General features: G+C 45.3%; 2 protein-coding genes across 2 annotated transcripts in view; both read left to right on the forward strand.

Annotated features, from left to right (window-relative positions):
- LOC104391278 (transcription regulator protein BACH2-like) overlaps positions 1-3,170 on the forward strand; it is a 32,895-nt gene extending 29,725 nt beyond the window's left edge. Inside the window, exon 2 of the mRNA XM_010000534.1 lies at positions 1,617-3,170. Within this exon, the coding sequence (XP_009998836.1) occupies positions 1,617-3,170 (1,554 nt within the window). The remainder of the gene's footprint in view (positions 1-1,616) is intronic.
- A 557-nt stretch (positions 3,171-3,727) lies between these two features.
- On the forward strand, positions 3,728-24,658 carry LOC104391279 (transcription regulator protein BACH2-like). The gene is made up of 4 exons (XM_010000535.1): positions 3,728-3,733; positions 6,699-8,240; positions 19,169-19,375; positions 24,179-24,658. Exons 1-4 carry the CDS (start codon positions 3,728-3,730, stop codon positions 24,656-24,658), a joined length of 2,235 nt encoding a protein of 744 aa, XP_009998837.1.
- Positions 24,659-25,665: the final 1,007 nt, after the last annotated feature.

The raw sequence follows: 25,665 nt of genomic DNA on the forward strand, positions 1-25,665 counted from the left end.
AGGACAGGGAAAAACAGCTCACCTGCAGTGTATTCCATGCCTCCTGTGGGTGAGGTATCCTTCTGAGGAGCTGGGAAATGCATTTTTGAATCTCCACAACCTGGGGAAGGAACCTGGTATCCTGTTTTCTGTGTCCCTCATCTGGAAAGGGGGCTGTTTTACAAAAAAAAGGAAGAGCAGTCCTTCCTCTTCTGGTTTGTTTTAAAATAAGAAACTGAGCTGGGAACACCTGCCAGAGATACCTGCAGCCAGAAGGAGGTTGCAGGTTCTGGGTCCCAACTTCACGTAGGCTTGCAGGTATTTGCTCTGAATCCCATCTAGATGCCTTTCCTTGGTATGCAAAGCACAGGGAGCTCAGATTTGAGAATACCACATGCAAGCAAGGCAAGAAAGTGTCTTGGTGAACTGAGACTGAAGTGACTTGCCAGGGTCATGTAGAAGGTGGTTGGTGCAATGGGAAATCAAGTTGTGGTCCCTCAAATCTCAACATTGTGGCCAAACCACTGAATCTCCTTCTTGTGGAGAAACCTTTATGGTGAGTCCTGGTTTTGAAGCAGCCTTTGGCTGCTTCGTGAAGAATTAACATTTTTCCAGTATCTTTGTTTTCTGCCCGTTTGGGGGTGGGAAATGTAACAGAAGTTAGCGTCAGTGCATTTTTGGTCAAAAATAGACAATAGCTGTAGTTTACCATGTGGCTTAGCAAATTATTTGGTAGTTTTGTTTGATGATACCACTGTAAAATATGGGAGTTTGGGGGGAGTGGAGAAAGTGTTTACTTTTTAATATATGATATGTGAGTGTAAATATCTAGATGGTATGATAAGAAAAAAGGATGAGTAGTGGTGCAAAACTCAGACCAGGAACACTTGATTGGAGATCAACCAGTTGTTACCCTTTCAACAAAGAAAATGGTGGGAATCAGAGCCATTTGTATCCCTTGAACTATGAATATGGATTTCTTTCTTATAGCTGTACCTTAGACTCACCAAATCAGGAGCAGTATAAGGAGAATAATCTCCATGGGATGGAGAAAAGTGCTATGCAGTCAGTACTTACCTATTATTTATTCAGCAATGGCTAGCAAAAAATTGAGAAGAAAAAAAGAAACCAGTTTGCTCTTGAAGGAGGCTGAAAGATACTTTCTGTTTAATTTTTCTATGGTAGTAAACTTTTCCTTCCCAAAACATTTTTTGTATTTAAGGGTTATCTTAAACTTGAAACCACTCTTCACCAGTGTTTCCATGGAGGCAAAAGAGTTAAATTTGAATCAATACTTTCAGGGTGGTGGGCTACATCATATTTAGATTAAGATCCATCCAAGAATTAGCAGCATCCACACCAGCCTGGTTTTTTCAGTCTTTTATTACAATAGAGGCCTAGTCCATTGGTGTTCAAGATATTTGGGAAAACCAACGCTTGGCTCAACCTGTACAATGACATACAGGAACAACATAAAGGCAGTCGTGCTAGTTATGGGACAAAGCTTCGTTGCTGGTTTGATAGATGAGTAACTGGTACTGAGCAGTGTTTGTTTCTGTTGGGTTACGTGATGAAGGACTTGAGATGATAGCAAGAGCTGATGGTAATGCTGGCAATTTCCCTCTCTCTTTTTGCAGGTCACTGTCAGGGGATTTGGTCCATTGTTACAGTTTGCCTACACTGCTAAGCTGTTACTCAGCAGAGAAAACATCCAGGAGGTCATCCACTGCGCTGAATTCCTGCGCATGCACAACCTGGAGGACTCCTGCTTCAGTTTCCTACAGACGCAGCTGCTGAACAACGAAGATGGCCTGTTCCTGTGCAAAAAAGATACCACCTGTCAGCGCATGCATGATGAGGAGAACTCGGATGGAGACGAGGAGGAGACGATGGAATCGGAGACGTCAAAAATATCTTGCCCAAGAGAGAGGATGCACCAAGAGCCCTTCAATTTTGAAACCACTGTTGCTGGCACAGACAAAGGTGAAGGGATGCTGCCTGACTCTGACATGCTGAGAGATAGCAAGGACAATTTGGACAAAGATGCAGTAACACGGTACCCCAGATACAAGAAATACCAGCTTGCTTGTACCAAGAATGTCTACAACACATCACACATCAGTACCTCAGGTTTTGCAAGCACATTCAGTGAAGAGAGCTCTGGAAATGGCCTCAAATCAGGACTTGCTATGGGGCAGATAAAAAGTGAGCCTCAGAATGAAGAGAACGATGAAGAAAGCATCACACTTTGCTTGTCTGGAGACGAACCTGACATCAGGGATAAAGAAGGGGATGTTGAAATGGACAGGAAACAGCCAAGCCCTACTTGTGTCGACAGGCCAAAAAGTGGGTCCTCTCCTTGCTTGCGGTCTTTCTTCAACAGAACAAAAAGCATAGATTTAGTTGGCTTCCCCAGCACTTCCCAACAGCACTTTGGCAGGAGTCCAGCATGCCCTTTTGAAAAAGGGACAACTCAGGGTGACCACAAAACTGATTACGTCCCTTTCACAGGGAACTATGGACAGTCCCATGCCGTGCAGAAAGATGCTTCCAGCTTCACAGGGGGATCGCCACTCAGGGGGCCCGGCTTTGAAACTCTCTGTAAGCAAGAAGGGGAACTGGACAGGAGGAGTGTTATATTCTCTTCAAACACTTGTGACCAAGTAAACACTTCGGTGCATTCATATTCTGGTGTGAGCAGCTTGGACAAAGACCTCACTGAGACTGTGCCAAAGGGCCTGTGGGCTGGCAGTAGCCAGTCTCTCCCCAGCTCTCAGACCTATTCGCACAGTGGACTGACAGCTGATCACTTGCCGGGAAGGATGCGGCCAAACACCAGCTGTCCGGTGCCAATTAAAGTTTGCCCTCGCTCTCCTCCTTTGGAAACCAGAACCAGGACCTCCAGCTCGTGCTCTTCCTACTCGTACGCAGAGGATGGCAGCGGTGGCTCTCCCTGCAGCCTGCGTCTTTGCGAGCTCTCCTCTTCCCCTTGCTCCCAAGGCCCCCGATTCCTGGCACCCGAGCACCAGGAGCCCGGCGTGGTGGGGGATGGATTGTACAACCCAGCCCGAGCCCAGATTAAATGTGAGCCATCCTATGGAACAAACTCCAGCGATGAGTCTGGGTCATTCTCAGAAGCAGACAGTGAATCATGTCCTGTGCAAGACAGAGGGCATGAGGTAGGGATTTAAGATAAGTACATATATCGCAGTCATTGTGGCCCAATTAATTGCTCCTTGATTCTCTTGAATGACTTGGCATTTCCCCAGCACTTTCTTTGTTTATAGAGGCAAAGAGTAACTTTGGTTTATTCCCTCCTCAGCTGAGCGTGTGTGGTTGACTTCACATAAACAGGTCAGGCTGACCTCCGAGGTGTTTGGTGCTTACCACACTTTGAGTATGGGGCAATAGCAAACTGCAGAATGATGAGAGCACATTGATGTGCTCAGAAGTCTGCTAGCAGTGTCCTGTCCTCCTCCCTCCCACACCCACAGCACAAAGCACCATTCCTCATCCTTGGTTTGCTGAGGTGGTTCCCATGTGCTTCAGGAACCTCAAGCTGACACTGAGGGTCGGGCAGCCCGCACCAAGAGCTGTGTATTGCTAACAGCTCAAGTAGAGGAGGCAGACGGAGTGGGAGGAGAAAGAAGAGTGAATTACTTAAACAGTTGCATATCTGGCCACCCTCTGTTGTAGGAGTGGTGTTCAAGTCGTCTTCCCTCTGTATGTGTGTGTGTGTGTCTCCCACATGCAGGTAATGGGTTTTGCATCCGTTAAGTGACAACTGAGATGATGTTTCCTGCTCGTGACCCCACTTTGATGGTGAGCTCTGGCAGCCATTGCATAAATGGTTGCAAAGAGAAGTTAACCTTTAATTTCCAGGACTGTTAGGACAAAAGAAGAGGGACAGACTTCTGTGCAGCTCTCCCATGAGAGGGAGGAGAAGGAGGGCCCTCTTTAAAACTAGAACTGGGCCAGCTGGAGATGCTGCAGTGACAACTAGCTAACTGCAATGGAATTAACTGTGTAAAGTCACTAGTTTCAGGGAACACTTAAATCATGGAGACGCATGGTGGAGCCCAAAAACTGGAAAAATGACTGGGATGTTTTCATAGGATTTCATTAGGATCTGCATGACCCAGAGAGCATCTGGGTAAAATCATATCAGACTCCTCCAGTAATGCTGAAGTGCTCCACTGAGAGCTTGTGCTTTAGTGTGGGCAGCAGTGAGTGCAAGTTTGGGATGTTCACATGCTCTGAGCACCCAGGACAGAGCCATGTGGGCTTAGTGTGGGCTAGAGGTAAAAGGAGTGAACTTTCTTTTATCCCTCAATCTTTATTCCAGCTACATCCCAGGCTCTGGAAGATACCTCTCAGACAGATCATAGAATCTTAGGAGTTAGAAGGGACCTTGAAAGATCATCTAGTCCAACCCCCCTGCCAGAGCAGGATCACCCAGAGCACATCACACAGGAATGTGTCCAGGCAGGTTCTGAATGTTTCCAGAGAAGGAGACTCCACAACCTCTCTGGGCAGCCTGTTCCACTGCTCTGTCACTCTCACAGGAAAGAAGTGTTTTCTGATATTCACATGGAACCTCCTATGCTCCAGTTTGCACCCATTGCCCCTTGTCCTATTACTGGACATCACTGAAAAAAGCCTGGCTCTGACCTCCTGACACTCACCCTTAACACATTTGTAAACATTGATGAGGTTACCCTTCAGTCTCCTCTTCTCCAAGGTAAAGAGACCCAGCTCCCTCAGCCTTTCATCATAAGGGAGATGTTCCACTCCCTTCATCATCCTTGTGGCTCTGTGCTGGACTCTTTCAAGCAGTTCCCTGTCCTTCTTGAACTGAGGGTGGACACGATATTCCAGATGCAGCCTCACCAATGCAGAATAGAGGGGGAGGAGAACCTCCCTTGACCTACTAACTGCACCCTTTCTAATGCACCCCAGGAGGCCATTGGCCTTCTTGGCCACAAGGGCACATTGCTGGCTCATGGTCATCCTCCTGTCCACCAGGACCCCCAGGTCCCTTTCACCTACACTGCTCTCCAGCGGATGTGAGTGTTCCTTTATGCTTAGTGGCATTAGTTGAATTGGAAGGACAGGGAAAAACAGCTCACCTGCAGTGTATTCCATGCCTCCTGTGGGTGAGGTATCCTGAGGAGCTGGGAAATGCATTTTTGAATCTCCACAACCTGGGGAAGGAACCTGGTATCCTGTTTTCTGTGTCCCTCATCTGGAAAGGGGGCTGTTTTACAAAAAAAGGAAGAGCAGTCCTTCCTCTTCTGGTTTGTTTTAAAATAAGAAACTGAGCTGGGAACACCTGCCAGAGATACCTGCAGCCAGAAGGAGGTTGCAGGTTCTGGGTCCCAACTTCACGTAGGCTTGCAGGTATTTGCTCTGAATCCCATCTAGATGCCTTTCCTTGGTATGCAAAGCACAGGGAGCTCAGATTTGAGAATACCACATGCAAGCAAGGCAAGAAAGTGTCTTGGTGAACTGAGACTGAAGTGACTTGCCAGGGTCATGTAGAAGGTGGTTGGTGCAATGGGAAATCAAGTTGTGGTCCCTCAAATCTCAACATTGTGGCCAAACCACTGAATCTCCTTCTTGTGGAGAAACCTTTATGGTGAGTCCTGGTTTTGAAGCAGCCTTTGGCTGCTTCGTGAAGAATTAACATTTTTCCAGTATCTTTGTTTTCTGCCCGTTTGGGGGTGGGAAATGTAACAGAAGTTAGCGTCAGTGCATTTTTGGTCAAAAATAGACAATAGCTGTAGTTTACCATGTGGCTTAGCAAATTATTTGGTAGTTTTGTTTGATGATACCACTGTAAAATATGGGAGTTTGGGGGGAGTGGAGAAAGTGTTTACTTTTTAATATATGATATGTGAGTGTAAATATCTAGATGGTATGATAAGAAAAAAGGATGAGTAGTGGTGCAAAACTCAGACCAGGAACACTTGATTGGAGATCAACCAGTTGTTACCCTTTCAACAAAGAAAATGGTGGGAATCAGAGCCATTTGTATCCCTTGAACTATGAATATGGATTTCTTTCTTATAGCTGTACCTTAGACTCACCAAATCAGGAGCAGTATAAGGAGAATAATCTCCATGGGATGGAGAAAAGTGCTATGCAGTCAGTACTTACCTATTATTTATTCAGCAATGGCTAGCAAAAAATTGAGAAGAAAAAAAGAAACCAGTTTGCTCTTGAAGGAGGCTGAAAGATACTTTCTGTTTAATTTTTCTATGGTAGTAAACTTTTCCTTCCCAAAACATTTTTTGTATTTAAGGGTTATCTTAAACTTGAAACCACTCTTCACCAGTGTTTCCATGGAGGCAAAAGAGTTAAATTTGAATCAATACTTTCAGGGTGGTGGGCTACATCATATTTAGATTAAGATCCATCCAAGAATTAGCAGCATCCACACCAGCCTGGTTTTTTCAGTCTTTTATTACAATAGAGGCCTAGTCCATTGGTGTTCAAGATATTTGGGAAAACCAACGCTTGGCTCAACCTGTACAATGACATACAGGAACAACATAAAGGCAGTCGTGCTAGTTATGGGACAAAGCTTCGTTGCTGGTTTGATAGATGAGTAACTGGTACTGAGCAGTGTTTGTTTCTGTTGGGTTACGTGATGAAGGACTTGAGATGATAGCAAGAGCTGATGGTAATGCTGGCAATTTCCCTCTCTCTTTTTGCAGGTCACTGTCAGGGGATTTGGTCCATTGTTACAGTTTGCCTACACTGCTAAGCTGTTACTCAGCAGAGAAAACATCCAGGAGGTCATCCACTGCGCTGAATTCCTGCGCATGCACAACCTGGAGGACTCCTGCTTCAGTTTCCTACAGACGCAGCTGCTGAACAACGAAGATGGCCTGTTCCTGTGCAAAAAAGATACCACCTGTCAGCGCATGCATGATGAGGAGAACTCGGATGGAGACGAGGAGGAGACGATGGAATCGGAGACGTCAAAAATATCTTGCCCAAGAGAGAGGATGCACCAAGAGCCCTTCAATTTTGAAACCACTGTTGCTGGCACAGACAAAGGTGAAGGGATGCTGCCTGACTCTGACATGCTGAGAGATAGCAAGGACAATTTGGACAAAGATGCAGTAACACGGTACCCCAGATACAAGAAATACCAGCTTGCTTGTACCAAGAATGTCTACAACACATCACACATCAGTACCTCAGGTTTTGCAAGCACATTCAGTGAAGAGAGCTCTGGAAATGGCCTCAAATCAGGACTTGCTATGGGGCAGATAAAAAGTGAGCCTCAGAATGAAGAGAACGATGAAGAAAGCATCACACTTTGCTTGTCTGGAGACGAACCTGACATCAGGGATAAAGAAGGGGATGTTGAAATGGACAGGAAACAGCCAAGCCCTACTTGTGTCGACAGGCCAAAAAGTGGGTCCTCTCCTTGCTTGCGGTCTTTCTTCAACAGAACAAAAAGCATAGATTTAGTTGGCTTCCCCAGCACTTCCCAACAGCACTTTGGCAGGAGTCCAGCATGCCCTTTTGAAAAAGGGACAACTCAGGGTGACCACAAAACTGATTACGTCCCTTTCACAGGGAACTATGGACAGTCCCATGCCGTGCAGAAAGATGCTTCCAGCTTCACAGGGGGATCGCCACTCAGGGGGCCCGGCTTTGAAACTCTCTGTAAGCAAGAAGGGGAACTGGACAGGAGGAGTGTTATATTCTCTTCAAACACTTGTGACCAAGTAAACACTTCGGTGCATTCATATTCTGGTGTGAGCAGCTTGGACAAAGACCTCACTGAGACTGTGCCAAAGGGCCTGTGGGCTGGCAGTAGCCAGTCTCTCCCCAGCTCTCAGACCTATTCGCACAGTGGACTGACAGCTGATCACTTGCCGGGAAGGATGCGGCCAAACACCAGCTGTCCGGTGCCAATTAAAGTTTGCCCTCGCTCTCCTCCTTTGGAAACCAGAACCAGGACCTCCAGCTCGTGCTCTTCCTACTCGTACGCAGAGGATGGCAGCGGTGGCTCTCCCTGCAGCCTGCGTCTTTGCGAGCTCTCCTCTTCCCCTTGCTCCCAAGGCCCCCGATTCCTGGCACCCGAGCACCAGGAGCCCGGCGTGGTGGGGGATGGATTGTACAACCCAGCCCGAGCCCAGATTAAATGTGAGCCATCCTATGGAACAAACTCCAGCGATGAGTCTGGGTCATTCTCAGAAGCAGACAGTGAATCATGTCCTGTGCAAGACAGAGGGCATGAGGTAGGGATTTAAGATAAGTACATATATCGCAGTCATTGTGGCCCAATTAATTGCTCCTTGATTCTCTTGAATGACTTGGCATTTCCCCAGCACTTTCTTTGTTTATAGAGGCAAAGAGTAACTTTGGTTTATTCCCTCCTCAGCTGAGCGTGTGTGGTTGACTTCACATAAACAGGTCAGGCTGACCTCCGAGGTGTTTGGTGCTTACCACACTTTGAGTATGGGGCAATAGCAAACTGCAGAATGATGAGAGCACATTGATGTGCTCAGAAGTCTGCTAGCAGTGTCCTGTCCTCCTCCCTCCCACACCCACAGCACAAAGCACCATTCCTCATCCTTGGTTTGCTGAGGTGGTTCCCATGTGCTTCAGGAACCTCAAGCTGACACTGAGGGTCGGGCAGCCCGCACCAAGAGCTGTGTATTGCTAACAGCTCAAGTAGAGGAGGCAGACGGAGTGGGAGGAGAAAGAAGAGTGAATTACTTAAACAGTTGCATATCTGGCCACCCTCTGTTGTAGGAGTGGTGTTCAAGTCGTCTTCCCTCTGTATGTGTGTGTGTGTGTCTCCCACATGCAGGTAATGGGTTTTGCATCCGTTAAGTGACAACTGAGATGATGTTTCCTGCTCGTGACCCCACTTTGATGGTGAGCTCTGGCAGCCATTGCATAAATGGTTGCAAAGAGAAGTTAACCTTTAATTTCCAGGACTGTTAGGACAAAAGAAGAGGGACAGACTTCTGTGCAGCTCTCCCATGAGAGGGAGGAGAAGGAGGGCCCTCTTTAAAACTAGAACTGGGCCAGCTGGAGATGCTGCAGTGACAACTAGCTAACTGCAATGGAATTAACTGTGTAAAGTCACTAGTTTCAGGGAACACTTAAATCATGGAGACGCATGGTGGAGCCCAAAAACTGGAAAAATGACTGGGATGTTTTCATAGGATTTCATTAGGATCTGCATGACCCAGAGAGCATCTGGGTAAAATCATATCAGACTCCTCCAGTAATGCTGAAGTGCTCCACTGAGAGCTTGTGCTTTAGTGTGGGCAGCAGTGAGTGCAAGTTTGGGATGTTCACATGCTCTGAGCACCCAGGACAGAGCCATGTGGGCTTAGTGTGGGCTAGAGGTAAAAGGAGTGAACTTTCTTTTATCCCTCAATCTTTATTCCAGCTACATCCCAGGCTCTGGAAGATACCTCTCAGACAGATCATAGAATCTTAGGAGTTAGAAGGGACCTTGAAAGATCATCTAGTCCAACCCCCCTGCCAGAGCAGGATCACCCAGAGCACATCACACAGGAATGTGTCCAGGCAGGTTCTGAATGTTTCCAGAGAAGGAGACTCCACAACCTCTCTGGGCAGCCTGTTCCACTGCTCTGTCACTCTCACAGGAAAGAAGTGTTTTCTGATATTCACATGGAACCTCCTATGCTCCAGTTTGCACCCATTGCCCCTTGTCCTATTACTGGACATCACTGAAAAAAGCCTGGCTCTGACCTCCTGACACTCACCCTTAACACATTTGTAAACATTGATGAGGTTACCCTTCAGTCTCCTCTTCTCCAAGGTAAAGAGACCCAGCTCCCTCAGCCTTTCATCATAAGGGAGATGTTCCACTCCCTTCATCATCCTTGTGGCTCTGTGCTGGACTCTTTCAAGCAGTTCCCTGTCCTTCTTGAACTGAGGGTGGACACGATATTCCAGATGCAGCCTCACCAATGCAGAATAGAGGGGGAGGAGAACCTCCCTTGACCTACTAACTGCACCCTTTCTAATGCACCCCAGGAGGCCATTGGCCTTCTTGGCCACAAGGGCACATTGCTGGCTCATGGTCATCCTCCTGTCCACCAGGACCCCCAGGTCCCTTTCACCTACACTGCTCTCCAGCGGATGTGAGTGTTCCTTTACTTGGTTGCTTAGCTTTAAGAAAAGGCTGAAGAGCCTGGGTAACCTCTGATGTCATGTCCTGTACAGCCCTGTCGTGCTGTACCAGTGGTTCTTGTTTGTCCCTGAGTCCTGAGCTGGGGACAGTGCAGAAGGGTGAGGAGTCTCCTTGGGAGGTTGCCAGCGATACTGTGCATAGGACCTATTTCAGAAAGCCCTGCAGCAAAACTGCTCTGCTTGGCCATGCCAAGGTTACTTTGTGGAGCGTTGCCTTTGCAAGGGAGCAGGGAGTGGGACCGAGGGGAGCATCTGATCTCCACCCACATGTACTGCTTGATCAGCAAGGGCTAATGCACAGCGTGAGGCAGTGAAGAGGGCAACAGATTAGCCTTTTGGGGCTTGATGACTAATTAGCTGTCATAATTGGCTAATTGTGTGGAGATGCTGCAGCAGGAGCTAGCCTAGAAGAGTCAGATGAGAAGGTTATAGAGGACTGGTGGTGGTTGCCTGAAAAAAGCGTGTGAATGTGTGCAGGAGGGTGTGGATGAGAGGAGGGACATTCACAAGAGGAGTGAGTGGGTGGACTACAGGGGGCTGTCTTGGTGTGCACTGGCAGGCAGACATGTCTGGCTCTGGGGCAGAGAGCTGCGAGGGGTTTGCTTCACTCCTGCTTTTGCTGCTGTTTTGTCCTGGGAAGATTTTCTGCACTGTGCTGAGCAAGTTTTCTCCCTGGAACTGCTGACAAAGCTCTTTTTCTTTTTTTTTTTTTTTTTCAATGCATGTTCATTAAGACTGCCAGGCATTATAGATGTGGGAAGGAAATAAATGCTACATGAGGTTGCACTGCACTATCTTGAGCAAGCCAAGGGTAAACACATCACACCAGTGCTTCAGTACAGATTTTTTCTGAAAAATGAATTTGTAAAGGTTTTTGCCAGTACAAGAAAGGTCACTGTGGCCTCATTATACAATGTTGTATTTGTACAGCAGACTTGGGGTGTGTATCCTGCAACCCTGCAAGATCCACTGCTGTGGAAACCAGGCAGTAGAAAATGCCTAATGGCAGCAGGAAGTTTTTGTGTAAGTCACTTACAGCAGTTTAGCTGCTTTAAAAATCACAGAATCACCTTGGTTGGAAGAGACCTTCAACATCAACCCTTAACCTAACACTGACAAGTCCTTAACTGAACTATATCCTTTATGGTCCATATGACTCTTAAATATATGACTCTTACCTCCAGGAATGGTCACTCCACCACTGCCCTAGGCAGCCTGTTCCAGTGGCTGATAATCCTTTTTCTGAAGAAATTCACTGACCATCTCCTTCTGGATTGTGGGGGTGGATTCTGCTCCCAGTTCCTGTCTCCCAGTACAACTGATTGTATTACTAACGACTGAGGAAAAGAAGGCATTAAGCACCTCAGCCTTTTCCTCATCCTTCCTTAACGTATTTCCACCTGCATCTAAGAAGGGATGGAGGCTCTCCCTCGTTTTTATTTTGCTATTAATGTGTTTGTAGAAACATTTCTTGGTATCTTTTACCTCTGAAGGCAGATTAATTTCTAGCTGGACTTTGAAGCTTCCAATTTTCTCCCTGCATAGCCTCACAGCATCTTTGCAGTTGTCAGAGGCAGGAGAGATTCACAGGCGGTCTGAAATTGACTGTTTTCTATCCTTCACTGCTCCTTAGCTGCATGGGAATCTTTCTCCACTCCCTAAAGTGTTGATTTTCCCTTGCTGTCCTGATGACTTGGCAGATGGGTCCCTTGCCCCCTGTCATATCAGGTCACACAGTGTTTGCTAGACTTCTCTTCAAAAGGCTCCTGATAAAATAGCTGAAGGGCAACACTCAGGCACTTGTCCCTCCCGAGAGTGGCCACACAGGCTCTTCTGGTGTAGGTGGGCTTTTGTTTGAGTGGGATGGCCTGATGGGAATAAGCCTGCTGGACTTTGTCCCTCAGTTATCTCACAGGGCAGCTTGGTTCCCCTGGAATTTGTACCTTGTTGGTTTGGATTTGAGTCCTGGAGCACTGTCAGTTCCAGAATTAGTGTCAGAAAACATCGTTTGCTGATCATTGATTCGGTGAGAAGTAGATGAAAGGTTTGTTCTTGCAGCTTTTTTGGGCACTCTGCTTTCCTGCACATTTCGGGAGCATATACCCAAGTTGTGCCATGCTAGGGTTTGGTGTGAGTGCCACGTGGGTGAAGGTGACCCTGCCCTGTGACCAGTCTCCCTATCCCATACAGGTATCAGTGTCAGAGGAAGTGGCAGACTGCATAACACCACTGGTAAATTGTCTCCAAGATGGTTTTGCCTTTTGTTTTCCTTCCTGTTAAGGGAAGAATCTTCTGAGTTTTCCCACTCTTCAGGCTTCCTGTTAGAAGCAGCAAGTGCAAAGTGCAATGAAGCTGGTGAAGGTTCTAGAGAACAAGCTGTATGAGGAGAGGCTGAGGGAACTGGTTTTGTTTAGTCTGAAGAAAAAGAGGCTGAGGGGAGACCTCATTCGCCTCTACAACTGCCTGAAAGGATGTTGTAGGGAGGTGGGTGTTGGCCTCTTCTCCAAAATAAATAACTATAGGACCAGAAGAAATGGCCTAAAGTTGTGGCAGAGGTTTAGATTGGGTATTAGGAATAATTTCTATACTGAAAGAGTGGTCAGACACTGGAACAGCCTGCCCAGGAGGTAGTTGAGTCACCATCCTTGGAGGTATTCAAGAAACATGTAGATGTGGCACTTTAGGGCATGCTCTAGTGGCTGAGGTTGTGGGTTTTTTTGTGGGTGGTTGTGTTGTGTGGTGTTTGGTTTGGTTTGGGGTTTTTTTTGTTGATGAATGGACTCTGATCTCAAAGGTCCTTTCCAATCATGACTTTTCTGTGATTTCTGTATCCCTGTGTAATGGAGTTGCAGGAACAATGCCATTTCTTGATCCACTGGGACTTTACAGAAATATTGAACAGTTTGTGTTGCTCTTTTCACCCAGCTACCACTGGTTGTTAAGAGTCAATTATTTTTATATAATACCAGAAAGAAGACTTATGCTTGATGCTTGGAGGCAGGTTCTGACAATCCTGCTTAAAATAGCAACAGCAAAACAATAAGCCATGAAATAATGAATTTTTGAAAAGGAAGTAGTCTGTCAATCTGTTAACCTACTTAGGAAAAGAAACTTCAGCACTACCTACTTTTCTTGATATTAATTTTCTTCAGCAAGTATCTGTGTGTTTTTTCCTGCTAAAAAACTTGTTAAAAAGTTGTACTGCTAAACCAGTTAAAAAGAAATCTCAGCTCAGTCTAGCTTGATGAGTGAGTTTTCTTAAGAAAAGAGTAAACAAGGGTGGGAGGAGGTAAGAGGAGGAGTTTTCCAAGAACTGTCACTGCCTGGAGAATTGCATTCATTCTGTCTTTCATTTGTATTTCAGAAGAATTTCCCGCCTGGGTTAGTGACTCGCTTCTCAAAGGAAATGTTCATAAAGGCAGAGCTAGTACAATTTGACCACTGAGGATATTGTAGGCAAATAACTCCCAGTGAGAGTACAAAACTCTATGTTAATTGACAGGCAGCCACCCTTTCTCTGTCTGCTGATGCTTAGCAAAGTCAGAGTCCCATTAAAAGGGGTTAAGTCAAAGTTGCTCTACAAGAAATCTACTGGAGCTGTGCCAAGTTACTTCAGCAGACTCTTCTTCACTGCTTTGTGTTTGTGCTCAGTGAAGAGTGTTACACAGAAAAAAGGACAAACAAGGAAAACACATGTTCAGTTGTTAACTTGCTTTTATATGTAGTTTCTCCCCAGTTTGGTTATTGGTCACCCCAGCCTTCCTGATCTTACTAGGTTTATAAATTTCAAAATTGCAGAGTTACTCTCCACCTTCTCCTCTGGTGCATGTTCTCCTGATAAGGATCCTTGATGTCATCAGCCGAGCATTGGAAAATGTGTTTGGCAACATTAGGTTAAATGAAGTCTTGTCAAAAATCGGTTTTACAAGATAAACTTCATAGCAGTTTTGTTTTCTGTCCTCTCTTCAGTAGAGGATTACTGGATTACAAACAGTGACAGTTTTCTCTTACAAGCTTGGAATTTCAGGATGGTCCTTTAAACACTGTATTAGTTCATTGCAGCCTGCAATCAATTCAGACATGCCCCAAGCTGAAGCCCTGGCTGGAGCTCTTAAAGGACTCTTTCCAGTTCCTGTATTTGTTCTATAAGAGCAAGTTTTTCAGATAAATACTGCACTTTATTCCCCTTTTTTTTCACTGCCTGACCTGCCCTTCTCAAATTCACTTACGGCTTCTGTGGCATTTCTGTGCTATCCCTGTTTGTAGAAAAGCCTATTAATGGACAGGAGTATTGGATTGTCATGCCCTTTGTAGGGCTGGAAGCTGCAGATACTGCAAGCAGGGAACAGGACAAAGTGAGCGCAGCATTTTATGCACCAGTGGTGTGTGATCTGAATACAAGTCCAAGGCGTGGGCAAAGGGAAGAGAATTCTTTCCACATCTCCCGATTGTCGGGTTAAAGCCCTTTAGCCGTGGGACTAGCCCCTTCCCCCAGTTCTCTGGGGCAAGTGGCAAATCAAAAGGTTCCCCAGGCTGCTTCCCCTAAGTGCACAGTAGTGCCCTCTCAGGCAGCATTTGCTGACCCCCAGCATCTCTCATGGCCCTCGGGAGGTGAGGATGGAGTTGACCCAAGGTAACTTTGTGGTCAGCAATTGTTACTGCAGATGGGACAGGTTGTTTGCAGCGGGACCTGCTGATCAAGCCTATTTCAGACCTGGTTTGTTGACACAGTGGTGGATCTTCACTGCCTGAGTTTGCCATTCTCCTCTCATAGTCCTGTGCCATCTTGGTGTGGTTGACACTGAAGAGAAGAGGTGGTTTGAAGGCTTTCCCTATGCCAGTAGACAGCCAAGGTGAGGAAATGAGTGAGAGTGCATCCTGCCCGTCCTCTCTCTTACACAAAGTGTGGCTCATTAGTTTTATACTTCTTATGCCTCTCTCCAGGTGAAATTAAGTAGGTCCCTATCCTGTGAGACCACAGGCAGTGCCTGAAATAGTGTGCAGGTAATCAAGCCCCCAACACGAGTAAACACACCTCCGTTCATATAAAGGGATTATTTTCTTCCTGAGTTTGTGGAAAGCAGACTTGCATGCTAAGGAGGATACTAGGAAAAACAGCACTCCTATGTTGAGTTACTCTGTGTGAAGCAAATAACCCCTTTCTGCATCAAAAAAGCATTGATATGAATGATTCAGCCCCTGTGCTAGATTGGTTGGGTGGGTCCTGAGCCATTTGCCTGAGGGCTGGTTGATGTTAAATGCTAGAGGCTTTCAGTAACTCTGACTTTCAATTTAAGGACATATAAGGCAACAGTTTTATTTCTTACAATTCTGGAGCAACTGGCTTAAGTTTTTTAATTATTTGTAAAGGTCAAGCTGTTGCCTTGAGTTCCACACACCAATGCCCAATACATAACGATTACTTTTTCTTATGGATAATATACAAATCCTTTCACTTACTGTGATGTAACTAAGCAAGGCTTGGGAAATTCATTGTCTTTACTGGCACTTGGCAGTCCAGGGAAGATGAAGTGGCAGCAGCAGTAGTGGAAGGTGAGATTTCTTCCTGTCATCAAAGGTCGGGGGGGGGGAGCTCTGGGTACTTTATGTAAGCAGAGCAGCTAGTAGCTGGCATATGATCCAAGCTGGCACTAACTAGTGAAGCTTGAGGGAATTAATTGGTTATATATGGGCTTTTCATGTGCTGAGTCAGTGGCTGTCCCTCTGTCTAGATCCCTGTTGTTACTTAGCCACTCAGATCACTGACATTTACACTGTCGCCTTAATGCTAATGCAAGGGGGAAAAGGCTGCAAAAACATAAACACTTGTTCTTTTTCACCAGAGTGGGTTGGCTGCTCTGCCCTCTCAGGGGTGCATCAGCCAGAGCTGAGGGAAGTAAAGGCTGCAACGGTGGCAGAAAATGCCAGTTTATTTGTTGTATGTTGGCAACAGAGTTTCTGCCATTGGTATAAAAATGCAGGGAAAAAAATAATTGTGCAGCTAGGGAAGATTTTAGAGCCCTGTGAGGTTAGCTGTGGCTGAAGTAACTCCTGGAAGGAGCAAGGATCCCACTTCCATTTCTAATTTGAAGTAGTCTGAAGCAAGGAGTACACAGTCATTTCCTGTGTAAAATTCATAGTTACTAAAAAGAAATGTTTACAAGAAAACATACTTGCTGGGTTTTTCTTACACATCTTAGAAAAGATTGACTATCCTTTTTCAGACACATCACATAAGGTTTCTCTCAGATGGTGTAGAATGCACCGTGTTTTCTGTGTCTCATCTCTGCTCCTTCTGCAGCCAGGAGGCAGGAGAAGTTATGCAGGATGCATTGCCATCCAAAGGCCTCTCTGTCCTTCATGCCAGTAGCAGGAACCTGGACACCGGCTAGTCCCAACCAATCATTCACATGGCACCAAGTGGGTCAGGTGAATCCCACCCATGGCACAGTCATCGTCCCTTGCAAGTTGACTTACCACTCTGTTGTGATAAATACCAGCACCATGAACCTCTCACTGCAACAGTACCCTGGTGCAGTTATTCACTGTGTCTGTGCCAAAGGCTTCGTGCATATTTTTTTCAGTTGACAGTTAATTGCAGAGAGGGAGACAGGGAATAAAAATGCTGTGGATGGTGAAGGAAATGAGTCTGACTCATTTCCACTCTCCTTCTCACATTTTTAATCTTGTGCAGTGCTGCCTGTGACAGGAGTGGGATTATACTGGGTTTACTGATAGCAGTCTGTAGCCTGCTGTGTACATGGTCTTCAATCCATTTTTTTTTTTTTTAAGAATCTGTTTCTGTTTATTTTCCCATTTTCCTTCAGCAACTTCTACCTGACAGGTTTAAGTTGCTTCCCTTTCATTCCCGTTCCATCTGCAAGCACATCTCCTCCTTCTAACTAAGTATGTTTGAAAGCAAGAGGGGGGAATACAGTTAACATTGCTTTCTGTTGTGGAATGCAGAAAATAAGGAAAAACTTGGAATGGGAAAGCACTGTTTTTGCAGAAACTGTGGTGTCTTTCAGAGGGAAAGCACAGGCTGCTTCATTTTCAGACCCTGGGTTGAAGCCTGAGAGAAAAGCAGGTGACACCAAGTTTATGTTGACCATCCAAAGGCTAGAGAGGGGAAATCAAATAGATTTCATGTCATTAGATAGCAGTCTGTAAACAAGGTAGTCCACATCACCGTGCCCAAGGTCAGCCTTTGTGTGTACAAGCCAGAATCTGGGGGCTCTGGGACAGGGTTTGGTGTCTCTTGCTGGTTTAAATTGACCTGTCAAGCAGTGTGTTACAAAGCAGTGCCTGGACACATAGGGAAGAGAGGCAATGTTCAGGGCACAAAACCACCTGAAAGGATGTGGTAGATGTTTGCACTGAATTTCATGTGGCCCAGGCTTGGAGATGCACAGAGCAGTGCTAGAGCAAGAGAACACAAGCTCACAAGCAAGACAAAGAGCTGGTTAGTGGCAGGTCCAGGTTCCTGACAAGGTCTGTGACTGTCAGTGCCAGAGGCCACAGCTGTGTTTTTGTGTACATATGTCCTCAGCAAACTATCTGCATAGGCAAACTCAGCTCTTGGATGAAAGTAACTACTTTCTGATCTATATTTCCTTTATCTCCGAATAGTGAAAGATAACAATTTGAAGATTATAACCATGTTTTAAATACCAGAAGAACCTTTTCAACATATGTCTTTTTCTTGACTGGAGTAACTTGTATCTTTGTTAGCCTGCATGCAGAGTAGTCTCCTTGTTCGAGGAGCTGGCTTGTACCAAATGGGGGCAGAAATATAAGTATTTACTGCCATCTTTTGGGCAGTCTGGGTACGACTTAAAAAAAGAAGGGTCAGTCGAGTTACTCAGTTGTCATCTCCTTTAGCTTTGTCAACTGATTCTTATTTGACAATCAAATACAGCAGTCCATAAAAAAAACATAATTTTTTGTATAGTCATGTTAACAGTCAGAAGCTACAAGGGAAGCAGGGTTTGTAGGGAGAGGTGCTCACTTTGATTTGAGCAAGCTAATAGGTTTGGGGAAAAAAGTGAGCAGACAGATATCTTTGAGCACATGCACTGTTCTCCGGGTTTTGAGACAGTGTATGTTCATTGCTCCAAGCTGTCAGGAGCTTTGTGTTTTGCTTTAATGCATAATTAGTAGGAGCTGGAGAAATTACTGAAATTCCTGAAGCCAAAACCTGGAGCTACTGTTTCATGATCTACAATCCAAATGGGATGAGCCAGTTCCTGGCTCAGAGGAAAAATGTTTTACTGCAAGTACTGAGGTTTTAGACTGTTTGGGGGCTTTTTTCAAGAAATGCAGCTCAGGTGCTTGCTCTTCAATCTACAAAAGTATTAGCATGTTAGCAAATACTGGATTATTTCAAAATGCATATACTTTAGCAAGGTAGGATATGTTGCACACATATGTCACACTCCTCTGACCCTTTCTTATATGATGTACTGCTCAGCTGAAGTGCTGCTTAGATGGCCTGTCCTAATTGTGATACGGTATTTTCCATCTGTTTGACATTTCAGATTGCATTTTTAACCTCACACCAAATCCAACTTTCAGTCCTGCAGGCTGTGCAGACTCAGGTTTCCTGCTGTGATAATAGCTCATTCTTGTAAACTATTTTGAAATTAATAGCAGCAGGTACTTCACTGTTTCCAAAAGGCTGTGTCTCTTAATGGATGGAGCCTTCTTTTAATGCAAGGAGATCTCTTACTAGAGCATTTTAGAAAGATGAAATTTTTACCTGGGATTCATCTATAATGCTGATGTCAGTGCACTTATAATCTGATCCTTACCAGCTGGACCTCCACAGTGTACCACAAGCAAATGTTAAAACCTTGCTCAGTGTGAAACTTGTTGTGTTGTTTGTTTAGGAGGCGGCAGCACTGACAGTTACCCTTCCTGTCGCTGTTGTCGGGCTTGCGTTCAGCAAGCAGAGTATGACTCTCTGCTCTCATCTTATATTTGTTTGTTTTAGGTGAAACTTCCTTTTCCTGTTGATCAAATCACAGATCTTCCAAGGAATGATTTCCAGATGATGATAAAGATGCACAAGCTAACCTCAGAGCAGCTCGAGTTCATCCACGACGTGCGCCGGCGCAGCAAGAACCGCATCGCGGCTCAGCGCTGCCGCAAGAGGAAACTGGACTGTATTCAAAACCTGGAGTGTGAGATCCGCAAGTTGGTGAGTCCTGGGCTCTCACCCTCACGCTGCAGCTTGTAGGACACCTGCAGCTACTCCTGCCCAGCTGGTTTAGTCTGTTTGTACATGAGTAAGCAGAGCCACCAATGTGAAAATTTAATAGATAAAAATGCGTTAGTGTGTGTGTGTATATGTAATATATATGGAAAACACAACATTCTGGTGGAATGAGGCCTAGATGTGTCTTCATTTTGAGATCTCAAGAGCGGATTTTTGAGTGAGTTGGAAGACGAGAGAAGCTTGTATCACAGCTCCCATCTTGCAGTTTAGCTTGCCCCCAGTACGTCCAGTGTATCCACAAAGGCATTTCCTCATTCAAGCCCCATTTCCATGCCTAACTAGCATAACAATCTGTTGATCAGGGACTCATGTAGTGCTCAAAGGAGACAGATATGGAGAGATCTTCAGAGGCTGTCTGGTCCAAACAGTGGTGTGGCAGGGCCAGCTATATCTCTGCATAGAGATTTTACTTGTTTGAGGTTTTTTTAAGGCAGCTCAACATTTTCAGGAATTTCAGCTCACTATGCCTTTTCTTCAGCTCTTTTTTTCACTGAGCAAATGGCAGAAATGGCAAGGGAAGTGAAAAGAAAGGAATGTGAATATCCAGACTGGTGGGCATCCCTTGGTGTAAGTCAGTAAGATGGCACGGTCATGTTCCTCTTCCTGCTGTCTTCCCTGTAACACTCCCTGTGGTGTGCCATGGACTGAAGCACCCTCCATGATTCAAGGGCCATCTAACACAAAAGGCCTGTTCCCACTTCACAGTGCACTGGCCTTCACATCCCATGCCCTGGGTTCAGATGGCAACTGTTGGTTTACCCCAAAACTCCTTGACATGAGTCTCTGGTAGTAGTCTACTGCATAGAGGAGAGCAAACCATGCCTTGCTCACTGGCCAGAGCACATCTGGGGACAGGTCTCCTGTGTGCCAAGGTGTCAGTGCTACCACATTTTAGTCCAAGAAAGTGAGGTAGTGAGGTGACTGGAGCAAGGCCAAATGGCTGCTCAGTAAAGTCCTCTTTCTTTCAGTCATGGTATGGACACCTCAGGTGTGGTTTGAGTGTCTAAACACAGTTGTCTACAATATAGACATCTGTGCTGGAGCTTGTTTTTCTGTTTTTCTTTATAGTCAGTGAAGGGAAATAGATACCTGACAAGTCTTATTTGTCTCATCTTGCAGCAGAGGAGGTGACATACAGCCCAGCCATGCCTGTTCCTCTCCATTGCTACACAAGAGCACCTGAAGAGCCATGTCAGATGTAGACAGCTATAGGCACCTTCTCTGAAAAAACTCCCCTCCTTAGTGACAGTGCCCCTGTGGTCTGAGGGTCCTGCTCCTCTTCACTTGCCATCCCTTGCCCATAGAGAAAGCAATCTGGTGCACAGCAAAAAAAAAAAGGGCTTGAGAAAAGCATAATGGAGGAAGACATGTCTACAGGGTGTCACTCAGCAGGAGTAATGCAACACTGGAACTTCAAAATGAGTTAGCACCTCCTCATCTGTTTAAAAGTCCTAAAAGCTTTATGACATGTAAAAAATAATGCAGTAGTCCCAGTTCAGCTGTTAGGAGAAGTGTGGGTGTACAGCATGCAGGACTGGACAGTGTAGCTGCATTGCACCGCGTAGTTTTAGGAGTCCAGCATTAAAGCCAGCCTTTGAATATCCAAGGGTTTGAGAGCTAAATTAATTAATTCACATAGATAAAACAAAAGGAGCTGAAGTTGATTTCCTTCCTCTGTGTACCCAGCTTCCACTAAAATTGAAAGTTATTTGGAGTCTTTGATTTAAGTGTCCACGTGTACATTTAAAACATGCTCAGTTGTAGGTTGAACTTAGAGGGTTTGAGGAATGGGGCACTTCTTGTTCTTGTCATAACATGTTGCATGTTGAAAGTGGCCTTTAGTGTCAGTTTCATTGTGCTTCATTCTCCACACAAGCTGTAGCAAACGTAGTGCAGCAGAAAGCCGCATGACTTTGGGTTACTCACTTGCTGCCTGAGCCTGTCTGCTTCCCGTCTGTAACTGGGAGGTGACACTGACCCCACAAGCTGGTTGGGAGGCTTAAATCATCAAGGCTTGCAAAGCCTTCAGCTGCCTTGCTGCTGAAGCCCCGGGGGGAAATAAAGAAACAAAAATCAAAACATTATTCAGAATAGTGCTCCACTAATGCAAAACAACCAAAATATCAAAGATAAACAAAATAGTGAGAAACTGCTTCCTGCACTGAGCATAATCCACAGCTTGTATCAGAAATAGTGTGGCCAGCAGGACTGGAGAAGTAATTGTACCCCTGCACTTGGCACTGGTGAGGATGCATCTTGAATGCTGTGTTCAGTTTTGGGCCCCCCACTAAAGGAAGGATGTTGAGGTGTGGAGGATTTTAAAAATGTGTAGATGTGGTGCTTAATGACATGGTTTAGGGATGGACTTGAGAGTGCTAGGCTAACGGTTGGACTTGATGATCTTAAAGGTCTTTGCCAACCTAAACTATGATTCTGTGGGATCTGGTGCATCATTCTGAAAAAGGAGGTTCATAAAAAAGACAGTCACTAGGTGCACAAGAGTATAAAGCAGCAGAATTAAACTCATGCAACTTTAACTTTGCCTCGCAGTCCCTCCCCCATATGCATGCCCTCCAAGCAGGTAGTCTTCTTCAAGATCATAATTTTTACTCTTAGGAGAACCAGCAATGCAACTCCAGTTCACTTCACACAATACATGGTAACTGGAAATTCCTTTGTCATCTTCTGTCCACTTTGTGGTCAGTAATTTACAATCTCCTTATGTATGTAATGGCACTAGTGTTTCAAGGTTTTTCACTCAGCTGCATCTTTTTTATGAAAGACCCCTTTTTCCCCTACACTTCATGCCTGTAAGTCACCCATCTTCTTGGCACAGATGGTTTCACAGCAGACAGTGAGTGAAATGGTTGTATCCTCTGAGTTTGATAGGTAATTTTTTTTTCCTGCTTTCCCTCACTCATCCATCCACCCACTCACGTTCCCTTTTTTTCCCTGCAAACTCACAACATATTCTCTTCCATAATTCATTATCTCAAGATGTACTGAAGCATCTGTTTATTTTTTTATTATTTTTATGCTTTCTTGATAGATATATAAATATTTTAGCAGTCGGTTCTTTTCATGTGCACTGCTCTCTTTCTCATTCACACAGCTGGATGCTTCCAGTTCAGGCTTTGCATCCAGGGCAATACTATCAGCTGTCAACAACCACCCATAGCTGGATTGTCTGAGTTGTGGAGTTTTCACACCTCAGATGCCAAAGCAGCTTGGGTTTAGCAGTATTACTAGGTGAGGTACATGGCTGTGCTGCTTTTTGGGCCAGCTCAGCTCTGGAAATAGCTCTGATACTCTATAGAATCTCATCTATACCCTTGAGTTGTATGCTTACCTTCCTGGGAGAGAAAGTGATGCAGCAAAACCATCCCCATCAGTCTGCACTGAGTCAAACACTGATTTTTAGAGGTGTAACCCCAAGCTGGGTCTGGATCTGTGCCCAACCCCCTGAGTCTGCCTCCTGAGCATGGGGAGGGCAGTGCTCACCCTGCAGGGGCTGGCTGGCCAGGTGAGATCTAAGCTGGAGATAACTCCCACTGCAGCACATCGCACAGAACTCTGCACTAGCTGGGGCCGGGGGCTCACCTGTGCTTTGTTGGGTGCAGAGCAACCTGAGCTTCTTTTCCCAGATATTTTAATTCTGCATGAAAAAATAAGTCCTACCAAGCTCTCTCACTCTGCCTCCTCACTGGTACTGTCCTGCCTCTCACCTGGCCCCTCCTAGAGCAGCCCACTGACAGTGAAACTGAAAACACTTGAGCTTGGTGGTAGTAGGGGAGGACATGTGGAAGCACAAGAGGCAGAGCCAGAGCAGAACAAAAGGGAAAGGACCTTGAGCTTGTACTGAGTATTAAGAAATCCACCATCCTTCAGGGTTTTACATGCAGCTTCGTAAAAATATCTTTATTAGGTCAAACACAAACCTTTAAGCACCAGGATATAAGAAAACAAGCTGTGATGCAGGCTACAGGGCACACATGCAGATCCTCTCCTCTGAATTAAGAAGAAATTCTTTAGTGTGAGGGTGGTGAGACACTGGAACAGATTGTCCAGGGAAGTTGTGGATGCCTTATCCCTGGAAGTGTTCAAGGCCAGGTTGGATGAGGCTTTGAGCAACATAGTCTGGTGGAAGGTGTCCCTGCCCATGCAGAGGGTTTGGAACTAGATGACCTTTAAGGTCACTTCCAATGCTAACCACTCTATGATTCTATGAGTAATGCACCAGTCAGTGGTAACAGGGGTTCAGCTGGCACATGGACCAAAGCGGGTTCACCCAGCTTGCCCAACCAACCCAGCAGTTAGAGCATGAACTGAGCTTCTGCAACATACCCTCACCTCAGGAACTAAGCCCTGTTTTCATGGTGTTTGGATGGGTAATTACTTTTCTGCATAAAAATGTTTCTTCCTGAGTTTTTTTGTATTGTCCATCAAGCAGGCTTAGTCTATAAAGGGAACTAACAGTCTGCTGGAAATAACTTGTGACTCTGTCCTCTTCCAACTCAAATATTTTTCTCCAGATGTTTCCCAAACTGCAGTCCTCCAAACACAGACCTCATGGTGGTCAGATACCTGGTATCTTTGTGACTTTTCCTCTGCCCTTATAAAAATAACTGTGACATGGTGTTCTTCTTGGGTACCGCTGTTTACATGCCTGGAGTGTGCAGCCGGTGGGTTGCTCTTCATCAACCTGAGATGCCTTTTCTCTTTCAGGTGTGTGAGAAAGAGAAATTGCTCTCAGAAAGGAACCAGCTGAAAGCAAGCATGGGGGAATTGCTAGACAACTTCTCTTGTCTTTCCCAAGAAGTGTGTAGAGACATGCAGAGCCCGGAACAGATCCAAGCTCTCCACCGATACTGCCCCGTTCTTAGACCCATGGATCTACAGCCAGCCACCGCCATCAGCCCCTCCCCAGCTGGCATGGAGCAGAGCCTGGTGACCTCCCAGTGCGTCGGGGAAAGCATGCAGTGCTGCTCAGAGCAAAGCTCAGTGCAACTGGGAGCGCCCTGGCTGCCCAACAACATCTCAGAAAATTGTTCAGCTGGCGGGGGGTTGGATGGATCCGACGCAGGTACTTACCCCGAGAGGGAGCTCCCACCAGAGCAGAGCAGCCAAACGGTCACGGTAGACTTCTGTCAGGAAATGACTGATAAATGTACAACAGATGAACAACCTAGGAAAGATTACACCTAGTGACTTGTACCCTTAACGTTACACCTGGTCAGGTGTTCTTCAGTCAGCCAGTGGCAGTGTTCATTTGTTGTCTAGAAGAACGTATTTGGTGCACACTACAGTGGTCTTAGCAGCAATACTGTTTTTAAGTATTCCCTCCTCTCTACAAGCAGGAGTTCTCTTCACAATGGTGCTATCCCTTGCTCAGGCAGGGAACGAAGCAGTGGCAACACTGTCTGTTTTTATATGTTGATTTCAATCTTAACAGGGATGGACATAACACCTCTGAGGACCCAACCGCAGCTTTTTTCTCAGTGGCCCATGTCACAAAACCCTAACTCAGGAATTTCCTCTGAATGTTCAATTTTTCATTGAAGACAGCTTCTTTACACATCAAAGTTTTATAGCTAAACTGTACATATTATATATAATATATATAAAATATATATATCCATATGCAAAAGTCCCTGCATGCCTGAATTTTTCTCATCCTACAAACTGGAAGCTTTCATTTCTATTGTATAAACAAGTTCCAACATTCCTTTTTGTCTTCGATGCTAGAACTAGTTTGGTAACTTGTTACACGATAGGTTTTTTTTTTCTCGGTTCACAGTTCAGCAATATAATTCGATTTGTACTTATTTATAAAATTTCAATGTTGGAAACTTATTTGAGATTTTATTATAGACAATTTTTTTGGCACAGCCATTTTGTGCCACTTGAGCGATGCGGAGTTATTTTATTTTCTTGCAGATACTGTACAGTAACGGTCAACTTTGCCACTTGCACTGAGTTTCTGGTCAAACCTCTTTTCATAAATGAAGTCGTGACTTCAGTATAACTTGAGTATATGGTTTTCTTTGCTTTATGGCTTAAAGAAAATAGAAAAGTTTTAGCTAATAGACAAACACTCAGGAGCTCATTATGTAGTAAAAACGGTCTTGCCAAATACTGAATTCACTATACAATTTTTAAAGAGAATCTGCTTGAATTATTTTTATATTCAGACTTCTTTCTGTTTCACAAAC

Source organism: Chaetura pelagica, unplaced genomic scaffold, assembly GCF_000747805.2.
Source record: "Chaetura pelagica isolate M959 unplaced genomic scaffold, ChaPel_1.0 scaffold174, whole genome shotgun sequence".
Lineage (NCBI taxonomy): Eukaryota > Metazoa > Chordata > Aves > Apodiformes > Apodidae > Chaetura > Chaetura pelagica.